Source organism: Spea bombifrons, chromosome 1 (genome assembly GCF_027358695.1).
Source record: "Spea bombifrons isolate aSpeBom1 chromosome 1, aSpeBom1.2.pri, whole genome shotgun sequence".
NCBI lineage: Eukaryota > Metazoa > Chordata > Amphibia > Anura > Pelobatidae > Spea > Spea bombifrons.
The window spans coordinates 36,545,811-36,559,133 of NC_071087.1; the positions used below are offsets into that span (position 1 = coordinate 36,545,811).

At 38.7% G+C, this 13,323-nt stretch overlaps 1 protein-coding gene across 1 annotated transcript in view; it reads left to right on the forward strand.

Annotated features, from left to right (window-relative positions):
* Positions 1 to 13,323, forward strand: part of TTC29 (tetratricopeptide repeat domain 29) — a 65,881-nt gene that overhangs the window by 9,797 nt on the left and 42,761 nt on the right. The window contains exons 4-5 of the mRNA XM_053460732.1: positions 3,343 to 3,566; positions 11,355 to 11,540. Coding sequence (XP_053316707.1) covers positions 3,343 to 3,566; positions 11,355 to 11,540 — 410 coding nt within the window. The remainder of the gene's footprint in view (positions 1 to 3,342; positions 3,567 to 11,354; positions 11,541 to 13,323) is intronic.

Here is a 13,323-nt window from a genome sequence, read left to right on the forward strand (position 1 = left end):
ATGCTATAGCCGTGAAGATTTTGTACTGGGAAATTATTTTATCCCGAGGATATCTAATTACACGGCCCCTAATACATTTGCGTGCGTGAGTTCAGCTTTATTATGTTTATATTTAATAAGGGTTCCTAACCCCCATGGATCATTCATCAAAATCCACAAAGTGTCAAATGCCAGAGTACTACCTTTTATTGTGTCACTTTCAATAGTATATATGTCAGTTTATTAAGAAGAAACAAACGACTTCCCTGGGCCAATAGAGAAAGGAACTGTTCGGGTGAATCTGTCATATATAAAATAATTTGCTTGCTTTTATAAGCGACTGCATTGTAACAATAGTAGAGAGCTTCATAAAACGATTAAGAAACAATAAAATACAGGCGGATATAGCTTTTTTTAGATCAACAATTATAAATGCAATTGCAGGTGACATGCTCATGCAGTTGTGAGTTTTGTTTTTTTTTTGTCTTTTTGCTTAAAATGTATTTTTTGCACAACTATTGCAAATACCTTGTCACATTTTTTAAAAAAATGTCATCTATATTTACTTATGATTAAAATAGTAATAAAAAAAATATTATATTTAAGTTATCCTATAATGTTACCATCCTATTAGATTTAGAGATTAGATAGAACGGTCCTGAACTTTTATAGCCTGAAGAAAAGAGAAGAAAGGGGTCGTAATGGCGTATGTAAGAAAATACATACACGAGATTTTAAAGTCTACGGATACATATAGTAAGAGGCTTTCATGCAGTGGTACAGAAGAAAAGTGGTAGAAGCGGTGCAATCACTTTAGTAACTGATGGCGTGTTTCCGCTGACACTACTGGTTTTATCACTTTGCACAAGGATAGCTCATTATACATAATTCCAAATATATTTTAAGATGTGTAGTATTGCTAATTGTGTGTAATTATCTAAGGATTATGTATTAGATGCCATAATTAGAACCTGGCGGTATCTTTAAAAAAAAGCATTCAGAGGAGTAACTGAGAAAAGCATCCCACCCCCAAAGTATTAACAAGGGTCCTACTGACTTAATGGCGTATGCAATGTGGTAAATACATTAGGGGACATGTGAACAAAGTTCTTCCCGTGAAAGTTTCCCTTTGGCAGAAAGTGCTACTTTCTGCCAGTTTTCAGAGGTGAGTGAAGTTTGCCCAGCTTTCGTTATACTACTATCAGTCATTAGCTTTAGAACTGCCGTCTGTCCTGGTTTCACTTGGACAGCAGCGGAAGAAAGAAGTCTTGGGCTCCAGATTTACCACTTTATGTCCAGGAAAATGCTGAGCCAGTGGTTTTTATTCTGCTGGACTGGGGGTTGACAGGACAGCCCTTGGACAGCCCTTGGACAAGTGAAAGCGGCTTAGCGGAGCCTTGGAAAAGAATAAAGAGTGAAAAACAGAAAAACAAAGGGTGACAGAGCTGATGTTCCATGATTAGGCCGGGTTAAAAGTTGACCAACAGTATTAATGTGTGCATGTCCTGGAGCTTTATAGACTAGGGAGACGACCCACTGTCCTGTCAATGCGGATTCCGTGGAGCATTAGAACTGTAAACAAGTTTGGTGCAGCTGCTGGGGGGAACTGTCATCAATATCTCGGCTCTTTTTTTTCTACCCTGTTTTGCCCATATCTCCTTTACTTTTGCCCTGCATTCATTTCTCTATTGTATCTATTTTTTTCTCTCTCTCTTGCCTTTCTCTTGCTCTTTTCCCAGGATCTCTTGGCCAGGAACTGGCCTGGTAAAGGTGGCTAACAAGTACCCTTTGTGTTTAATAACACAGAAACTGGTACTAGGGAAGTCAGCACCATCCATGTATTGGGTATATCAGCAATCTTAACTGTCTTGAATGTACAGATTGCTTTAATATAATACAATAATATAGCTGAAATATAAAATTCAGTTCATTTATTGACTTGGTGTACTTATAGCATGATACCCTAGTATCCAGTGTCATTTGGTTTCTGTTCGAGTTTAATTAAAACATTCTATGGGCAATTAAAACTCCCATGGTTACTGTTCCCGTTATCATGGCCTGTTTTATTCTTATTCTAGGTTGCAGGTCTGTTTTTTTGCACATGCACATGGGAGGTCTCAATAGACCACCCCCCACTCCGACATTCACTAGGAGGTAGGGGAAGGGATAATAAATACATATGCAAGACCATCCTCCATGCATTAGCACTACTCAACTATCATATGTATATGGTGGCTGGAGTGTCCCTTTAGGATGTCTGGCTCATGATGTAAACATTAGGAGGGTTTTCTTATTTTAATCTGTAGACACAATAATGTAGGTTTTTTTAGTGTACAGTACTGTAAGATATAGGATTTGGGAAAAGCGACAGATCTGAGCAAAATATTGAAAATGCGAGCAGTGGCATTACCTTGTCTCTTGTACCTGCTCCTGGAACACATTGCATGCTTTTTGGATTTGCATACGATTGCGTGATGTGTCAAGCTTCTCATTCTGCTGTATTCTGGTCCTTAATACTGGAAAACCTCATTTAACCCATCACTGGAGGGGCATAGTCTAAACAGCGTACAGTCTACTGGCTGGCCATATTCCCGCCATTATTCTGTTTTCTTTTTGTGTTATTGTGTCTTCCTAATATGTCGTACTGTGTTTATGTTGGAACTATAATATTCCCATGGTCCTTCTCAACCGCTCTTGTCCTTGATACAATTTGAGTTTGTTTCCATTGTACAGTGCTGCGAAATACGAGGGCACCACATAAAACCATAAGTAATAACGAAAGCTTTTTGAGCAGGGCCCTCCTTCTGTTGTGTTTATTTGTTATGTCCTACTTGTTGTAGAGTGCTATGGAATATGATGGCGCTTTATAGATCAATAAATAGTAATGGATTCATGGTTGTGTTTATACATTTTTCCCTCCCTCTTTTTTTTCTTTTAAATAACCCACTAAAATCTCACTATTAAAAACATTGGGGTTACTGTTCCTTTAATCACTTCCTCATGTGTGAATAAAAAAACATTTACTAAAAATGCCTATGTCGTGCAGATATAATAAAATGTGTAACAGACATAATGCCTTTTCATCATACAGTGGCCTGGAGGCGTCACCGGTGAATGCCAGATCTGGCTACCATGGCTTGCTGTGGGTTAAAACCTATATATAGGGCTAAAACCTTATATCTTAACATACAGTAAGCAGTAATGTAATAAGCATCACTTAGCTTAGTTCCGTCATGTGATTTGCTGACTTAATATTGACATTTAAAAAAACAAACAAACATTATGTATGAAAATGTATGTATTTCTACCGATATTATAACAATGCAATATGCTAAATGTTGCCGTTTCTTTCTGATTTTCCAGTTTTAAGGATCCACTTAAGCAAAGCATCTGCACAGAAATACTACGGAGAGGCTATCACAAGTCGTTCACAGAGCTCTTTACTCTGATCCAGAAGTGGAATGCCTTGAGGGAGGCCGGAGGGCCTGGGTCAGCCATATGGCAGCAGAAACCCTTGGAGGAGCAGCCCGATAAACTGGATCAACTTCAACACTTCCTGACCAGGGCTGAGGCAGCCCAACGAGCAGGTAACACAGGGAATTCTGGGTATCGAGCAGCAGCAGCCGAAGCAACGAGAGCCTCAGGCGAGGATTCGAAATTGTTTCATCTTTTGAGTTTGAAACATTACTACAATTTAGCACGTATCAGCTCTACTCTTATCAGCTGTATAGCAAGAAGAGCGGTAGATCATAAACCACGGTTAAAAAGGAGAGTCTGGAATCAAACTGCGCACTTCCTAATCCTTTAACTCAAGAATCAAGGCAAGTAAGGGGTGCGTATATTTGAACAACCCCCTAGAGAATATTTTTGTTTTATATGCACGCGAGAGATCTTCTGGGAAGCTTATGTATGCATAGCATTGAGGCAGTGTCATTTTTTTTGTACTAGCAACACTGCTGTATTAAGCAATATTGGAGCTCCACCGTGCACCTCCGATGTATAATGTGCACAGATAATAAAATAAAATCCTGGGAAAGAAAATAAGTAGCTTTGCTAAATGAAATGCTATTCCGCTCAAGTATATTTTTATCTTGGCTTCCACGCTTATTGCAATATTCATATTTAGGCAGCAAGTGAAATGTTTTGTATGGAAAAAAGATATGAAATACCGTTGAATGTACTATCTTTGATTCATTGACATAATGAAATATTTTCTAGTTGGGTTTGTGCTGTACTTTTAATTAAGCCATAGGCTGGATGGATTTGTGTAAGAGATTGGCAACATTTTTTTTATTCATATTTACCAGGGGTCCCAAAATATGATTTTTTTTTTGTTATTAAAATGAATGTAAGATTAATACTTACACTGAATTAATTTAATTGTGTCTTGACCTGAGTTTGGAATCAGTGGTGTATCCTGTCGCAAGCCCACGGGTCCAGGGGCTGATAGCCCCAGTGTCTCATTATTGGGGGGATGCAGATCACCTTATAGGATAATCGGGCTCCCTGGGAGCTGCTCAAAAGGCAATTTAAGGTAGATCAGATATTTCCATTTGGGTCGTTAACACTACAGGGGTCCGCTGCAGTGGAAGGCTATGCAATATATGGGGGTAAACAGCAGTTATAGTATGTATCTGCCGGGGGAGCGAAGTATGTTCTCCTCTCTATACCACACCCACATGAAGAACCACCAAAGGGGCGAGATAACAGAGATGAATAATTATGTAGATCCTGAAACCAGGGCGTAAGACGCTGCTCCCATGGTATAACTTCATGGGTTTGTAATACATATGTATTTTTTATGTCAATCTGTGAGCTCTATTACATAGGGTTATTAAGATGTACTATAAATTGTAAGATTCATGAATGAGCCCAATGCCTGTTTAATTTAATAAATTATAAACTAAACGTAGCATAAAATTACCAGCATTACTCCAGTATAATTTGTAGGGCCTAACATGTTTTGTTTGGTGAATCGGTGAGAAGTTACAGATATTTAAGAGTGTTCAAAAGAGTAATTCGGTACCACGCTTTCAATGATCAGCAACATGTTACACTCTGCTAATATCTTACCGCTAAAAGGAGCGCTTGAGAAATTGAATTATCGCGGTTCAATGCTGAGAGACAGGCTTCGTGGCTCTAAATGGGTTATGTAAAAAGAACTGAACGGGTAACAGTTGGTCTTCATATTGATTCAGCTTTCTTGTCACAGCTGCACGCCAGACTGCCTGGTCACATTACTATTATACCGATGATCTATCATATCATATATCCTGTCATATATTAGAATACTTTGTATTGATATCACGTTGCAACATTTTATTATTATTACTGACCTTAAGTAGTTCACACGCTTGTTATGTAAGATATTAGCCATACGGTTAGAGGAGTAGGGAACTTTACGCAGGATTCTAGCCAGATAGCTCTCAGTGCTGCCCTGTAGTGTGTGGGATATATAACCGATCAATTCATTTCCATTAAGTTATACATCCCGCACAGGCCAGGGCAGGTCTATTAGTGCACCGAGTGGGCCAACTCAGCTTCATACCCAGGGGCAGACCGGGTGCCGCAGCGGGCATTAACTGGTTGGATATGTCCGCCCGCATGCTGTGTGAGCATCAAAACATAAAATGTGGCCCTTGCCCAATCCACCCCCAATCCAGCCCTGATAACAAATGTATTCTATCTATCATAATAGTACTACTGCTTATGGGAAATAGCTTACATTGGTCATGTAATTATTAAATGATTGCACTTTCCATGTTAACCCTTAGTGAAACATGTTCCAATAAAATCTATATTTTTTAAATTAATATTATTCATTAGCCGTATTATTTGGCCTCTCTTCGCTGTTTAAAGCCATTATGCCCTACAAAATTTTATCAAAATGTTATATGGTAGTACATGCAAAATAAATTAGGATTCCACTCCATTTACATTTTCCTTGATTCTTTAAATACAACATTTATGAAAATGTACATTTTTAATGTGTGATTCTGCAAACATTTTAGAGTATCTGAATTTACATTATCTTTTATTATAATATTACATATTATCATTTTAATTCTTTGTAGTGAATGTACCTACATTCCGGAAAATAGTGATGGAAGTAGTGCTATACATTAAAGCTTTTGTTTCTGTAATCTGTGCCAAGGTAGTTAAAATTATATCAGTTTTGGGAAGACTTTTATTTGACATCATTCTTCACATTTCCTTTAAAAAGGTTAATGACAGTACAATCCCATCTGGCACTTTAGATTTGAAAGATCGCACACTGGGAGAAATTGAGGAGTAATTAAGTCTCACTCTATAAACACTCCAATAGGTGGGAGAGATTTCAGAAGGCACATTCATTTTCCAAAATGTAGAATTTCATATTCTTCCTTAGACAAAATTGTAGAAGCCGTAATGCTTCGTTATTTGTGTCAATATATTTTATGTATAAATATATTCTGCATACAATATATTCACATTTCAAAGTGTCTTACAGCCACATAAAGCTTTACTTGATCTGCACATTAGTGTACATGTTTACACAAATGATCATAATGTATGGGGGAAGCTTAGGTATATCAAGTTTGATGTGGTCCCTTGGAAATATGTCTCTTACTGAGTTTGGCCACCTTAAGGTGTCATTCCATAACCTACTGGGGTTTATTCACTAAACAGTGTGGTGTTTAAACCAAATATAAAAATTTAACACAAAGGTTCGTCTACTTTAACAGATATTTAATAAGAGACAAAAACACAGTAACATACAATAAACGAGTGACAGCCCAACATACAATGCAACCTAAAGGTCCAACATAACCCAGCACACCACCGATTACCCCATCCATCTGGTGGGCAGAGAGTGACTGAACTAAGATTTTGCATTCAACAGGCATATTAAATCACTGTCCTCGTTAACATACCAAAAGACATGTAATACAGGAAGTTCAACTGGCAAAAACATATATATATAGAAGAGAATATGGATACCCTTTTGTAAAGGAGGAACATACAAGAAACCCAAGAGGTGTTCAGTGACTTATCTTACTTTGGTGATATCCAATGCTGTAAAAATACCCCCCCCCCCTATTTTTCACTGTCAATCTGCATATATATATATATATATATATATATATATATATATATTAGGGCTGAAACAACTAATCGAGAAAATCGATAATAATCGATAATGAAAATCGTTGTCAACAAATTTCATCATCGATTAATCGGATCGATTTTTATCGATTATAAAAAGAGGTTTTTTTCAGAGCAAATGCTCTGAAAAACTCCTCTCCTTATATAATCCGACCTCAAACAGAGATCGGATTATAACACCGGAATCCAGATCCCCCGCAACGCTGCAGGGGACCTGGATTCCCCTCACTGTCGGCCGGTCTCTCACTTCCGTCTCTCTCCCCCTCCCATCTGCCTCCTCCCCCTCCCATACATCACTCTGCCTCTCTACCCAGCTCCGTTACTGAAGGCACTTTCCCTGCAGCTTCATAGAAGCCTCAGTGTAAGTGAAGGTGAGTAACGGAGTCTGTCTGTGCGATGCAGACCCCCACCGGCTGACAGAGAATCATCCTCTCTGATAGCCGGTGAGGGTCTGCATCGCACAGACAGACTCCGTTACTGCCCTTCACTTACACTGTGGCTTCTATGAAGCTGCAATGAAAGTGCCTTCAGTAACGGAGCCGGGTAGAGAGGCAGAGCGGTGTATGGGAGGGGGAGGAGTCAGAGCGGTGTATGGGAGCCACCCTCCAATACACCACTCTGGCTCCTCCCCCTCTCATACGCCACTCTGCCTCTCTACCCGGCTCCCTGGTGTCTTGTCAGAAACGGAGGTTCACAGGAGGCAGAGTGGAGTATGGGAGGGGGGAGGAGGCAAAGTGATGTATGGGAGGGGGAGGAGCCAACGTGATGTATGGGAGGAGGCAGAGTGGAGTATGGGAGGAGCCAGAGTGGAGTATGGGAGGGGGAGGAGCCAGAGTGGTGTATGGGTGAGTTATAGTGGTGTATGGGGGGTATTATGAATTTTTAGGGCATATAGGGGGTATAAGGCATATGGATATTAGGCATATCAGGGGGGCATAAACATATCTGGGGGTAAAAGGTATATCAGGGGGCTCAGTGGCATATAGGGGGTATAAGACATCGATATTAGGCATATCAGGGGGGCATAAAACAAATCTGGGGGTAAAAGGTATATCAGGGGGCTCAGTTGCATATCACTGGCATATAAGGAGTATAGGGCATATCAGGGGCACAGTGGCAAATCAGGGGGCACAGTGGAATCTGGCATATAAGAGGTATAAGGCATATATGGGGGCAGAGTGGCAAGCTGGGGGCCAGATGTGCATAACTGGGGGCAGTTTGGTAAATAAAAAAATTTAAACAAGGCTTTTTTCTCAGTTTTTATTAAATATGAAAAATAGTTAACATATGAATTAATATTTACTAATAACTTTGTATTAAAACCTAGTTTGAGAAACACTGTGTTTGGGTTCTTGTAGCTTTTATTATTATGTCAGTAAAATAAGAAGGTGAATAGCGAGAGGCCATTGCAATAAAGAGATGAAAGTGTAAATTGAACGTTTTTTATTGCAATTTTTCTTCAATTTAAAATAATGTATTTTTTAATCCGATTAATCGATTAATCGACAAAATAATCGGCCAACTAATCGATTATTAAAATAATCGTTAGTTGCAGCCCTAATATATATATATATATTATAATGTATATATATATACTTAAATCTTAAATATCATAATTCAGGAGAGGAGCATCAATGCACGTTGTGATGCGGTTTGTCTGTTTTGTCCATTGAGGTTTTCTTTCATTTGACATTAGTGAAGCAGGACATCTTTTGTCCGAACATATTATGCTGGTTGTCTGTGCACTTCTCATTGTTATTCATTGGCAGGTTTGTCATGCAGGGGTCACATAAGTTCATTCAATCAAAGCTGAGCCAGTAACCATAATCACCCTTAGGTCAGTTGGATCTCATGAGAATTTGTACACTTTTTATACCTGGAGCTCTTTGCATGATTTCTCAAAATAACTCTTATTAAACGGTACGAGAAAATATCAGCTTGCCGTGTGTATGTTTGTGTGATACATCATCTATTATATAGGTGATCTGTTGTATCGTTCTGTACATCTCTCTCAGATGTATTGTTATGATTAGAAAGAAATAAAAATACACAATAGTCTTAACTGTTTGATGTATACCATGGCCCTTACAAATCTTTGTTTCTCCTATCATGTGTTTGAATAATTACAATAAATCAGCTTTTAGCCTACATGGGTACACTGAGTACGATTTCCAGGCCATTAGTCCCTATATAACATCTCTTATGTGTTACTGTACCATCAATAGGGGCCAGAAGTGAAGATGCATCCTAAATTATCTTTTTTTATATATATTGTCCTAGGATCTAGTCAAGGTAATGGAGGCAATAAAAAGGGTTTTTAAATTACTGACAATTTGAGCTAGTCATCCAAGGGGTGGGTCAAGCCATCAGTTGGGCTGGGCTAGTCATGCATAGGGGCGGGCTAGCCCCAGACAGTCTTAAGTGGATGGGGAGAAGGAGGGGTGAGGGAGTAGTCCTGGTCAAATGCCATGCCCGTTGCTTTGAGGAAGGTGACCTGAAAACCCGGGGAACAGGGCTTTATCCAGAGACTCCAGGTCAAACCTGGAGAGTTTCCAGGTATGGGAATGAACATGACCCAACTGGGTTTAAAGTCGAGTCCTGTCAAGACCTTTCATGTACTATTGGTGTGCTAGGGGAAAAGGAAGTGGGTCTACTTTGAAACAAATGGGTAGCAAGACATGTTTAAAAAAATAATTTGAAACCTAAAGCAAATATTTTTTAGACTTAACCTGGCACTATATCACTATATCTACATCAAAGGGGTAACACATTATTAGTTGCGTACTGTTCTAGTATTGTTTCCATTTACAGATAATATCCTGTTAATTAGTCCCGTGCTTCATACCTGTTCAATAACCTGTACTTCATAAGGTCTTTTTAAAGTTTCCAATTTAAAGTTCGAGCTTCATACAATAGCACAGTTTTGCACAATTATATGGCACCAGAATAGAGGGCTGAGCAGGGAGCTAATGCCTTGGATGTTCATGTTTGAATTAATAGTGTGTATTGCAGTTAGGAATGATATAATTTTGTGACCTAGCATCTGGTCTGATTCAGTGTGCCAAGAATCTAGAACAAATAATCAATGTTTACAGCTTCATTTAATGGACAAATTGGAGTCCCATTGCTTTCCTTGCAGATGTCTCATGGCTTTCATGTTTCTTAAAAGCCGCTATGAGTGCTTTCAGATTAACATTTTGCCCAATAGGGTACATTTTGTTTCTCACAGTTGTATATTAAAGTTTTGTTTCATACACATTTAGTGCTAACTTGACTGCTATCCCTGACTGTTGTATGTGGAGAACAGTTAGAGGTAGTATGTGTATATCCTGGCCAGATATGCTCAGCTTTCACAATTTAAATCATTCAGATCAATAAGATATTTTGGGAAAAGTCATAGTGTGCCTTGGCACCAAGAACCCTAAGGCATACCGTTTGTATCTAATTATATGCCCATGTCTTCTGTTGTATTGGTCTACATTGATTTTCAGTGTTGCCCTGCTCCTAATCCCTTGCATCTTGTCACAGTCATCAACTGAACCGGCTTCATTTATGAAATTCTATGTTGGCTCGATTTTGGAAGATTGAACAATCAGTGGTTGAATATAAGTGTTTTCCATGTTTTAGGTAGCAATATTGCTATCCACATTTTATGTGTTAATTAATTTGTATATTCTACCAACTGTTTTAATTTTGCAGCAATTATAATCACAGTATCACATCTGATGTTCATGTTATTACTATTATTATTATGATTGTTGCACACCTTTTGTTTGATATCAGATGTAATGGGAGTTGGGAGGTATTTTTATTTTGCATCACCAAAATGCATAAGTAAATTAAAGCGGACATCATATTAATATTTATAAATATGCTTTTTGCAGTTTTTCAGATGGGTTTAAGAGTAAACATTAGTCTTAATACTCAAGTACAAAAGGTGATCTTCTCTTAAACAAATTCAAAAGATTGTAGTACTGAATTATAAAATTTGGCTATGTTACTTACTTATTTGTGCATTATCCAGTTTTGTTATTGAAATCATATTTCACCCATTGCTAGAAAGATTGTATTCATATTTGGGAGTTAAAAAGGTTTTTCTTCTGAAATCTGTGTTGTTGCCCTTTAAGTAGCAAAATAGCAATAGAGAGGTAAAAGCTTGGTTCACGAGTCTGCTTAAGTTTTGTATTTCCAAAAGATGTACACCGCTTTTGTCTTTCTGTCTTTTCAAGGTTATTATGAAGAAGTATACAAAAATCAGTTTGCACTGGCACAGTACTTCAAAGAGGTTGGCGATCACTGGTTATTGAACCACTTCTACGAGTGCTGCTTTAACACGGCTAAAAGAATTAAAACCGACGGTGGGAGAAAAGAAGCAGAGAGTCATGGAAACCTTGGCATGGTAGCTGAAAAACACGGTGAGCAAAGAATTTGATTTTATTAAGTCACAAGCACGTGCAAAGTTTACTTTTTTTTTTAAATAAAACTCTTTGCCAGTGTAGTCTTGTATGTTTTAAAGGACAATACAATAATAATACTTATAGCTCACCACTACCTAGGGAATAGGGGTTACATAGGTCCATAAAGTTCAAATTTCTTTTGATCCTGAACGGGGAAAGCAGATATTTAAGCCTTTACCACTTTTACCGCTCCCATCATATGCTTTCAGTATCTTAATTCTCTATGAAATAAGTGACATTTCAATAAGTTGGAAAATCTTTATGAAAGATAAAGGGTTTTTTTGTATGCGCTGATGAACAATACTGTGAACTGTGTCAAATTCAGCCTTGGAAACAACAGCTAGGATCTAATGATTTCGTTTCACTCAAGAGAAATATGTTTTATCAAAGATATGTTGCTGATTTCTAATATTTTTAGCAATGAACTCAGATAAAATGTGTGTTTAACTGGATGAACATACTTAACTTTGCAGTGTATTCACTAAAAGGTCCAGTTCTTGGTAGAATAGCAGTTTAACTTGACTCTCCTGAAGTGGCATTATCATTTTGGCCCAAGGAAAGGTGCTAATACAAAAATAAATTAATAAGAAAGCCACATGGTGAAAAACAAATAGCAGATACCAAGAATTATAAAAATTCTAAAGTGGTCCTTGGTGTTACGACTGCCATGACCCAGGAGCTCGCACTGCAGGAGTTCTTCTCCCTGATGCACCTAGCAAGGGGTTGAGGGCCCAGATAAGCAAACAGGGACCTTGATGATCCCAACAGTGAGGAGGCTCAGGTATAGGCAGTTATAAATGGGCACTTATATTAGTAACAGCACAGCAGGATTACCCGGGTACCTGTTAAGGTAATGCTGCAGATAAATGCCAGGATAAATGACAAAAGACGCCAGGTCAGGTATGCAGAATAGGTAGTCAGCCAAAGCCAAGTTCAGTACAGTAAATGGGTGGTAAGACGAAGGCAAGGTACATGGAGCAGGTAGTCAAATAAGCCAGTTACTGTGCACAGAGAGGGTAGTCAGACGCAGCCAAGTTCTGTACATGGAGCATGTAGTCAGATAAACCACTGTACATGGATGACTGGGCAGGAGTCATACACTTGTATAGCAATCAAGGTGAACAAGCCAACAGGTAGGACTGAGTGTCAAGCGAGGGCCACAGGTAGCGTGTTGCAGCAGTTCTGGGTTTTTGAATCCTGCTGCCAAGTCAGCTCAGCCTCCTGCTGTCCATCACAGGACACCCCTGGCAAGTGTCACAGAAGCTCCTGCAGTACTGCTGGAAGCCTGGGGGGTTACGGAGGGGGCGGCCCCGCTTGGATGCTCCGGAGTGTGTTTTATATACTCCTGTGCCCCTGATCCTCCCTTTAACATAGTGGAATTAATTGTCTTATAATGGCTTGTGGAGCCCCTAAAACCTGGAGGTATGCTTGGACTACCTATGTTATGGCACTGATCCATCATGAGGTTGTACAGGATGTAATGTCTGGTTCCCTAGATGCTGCCCTTTACACTGAGAAATTCATTGCATAAAAAATAAAAAGTGTTTGTTGACAAACACTCACAATCATGAACATAAGTGATTTTGTTTCCAAGAAGTTGAATCATTTTAATTCAGTAGAGTTCCATTAGATGATCTTGCTGTAAGGTCATAACTAACTTTTTAGAAGAATATCAATGTTCTTTTCCTGTGATTTTACTTATTTAAGAAGGGTTTCCAGTCTTTTTTGAATGTTTCATGAT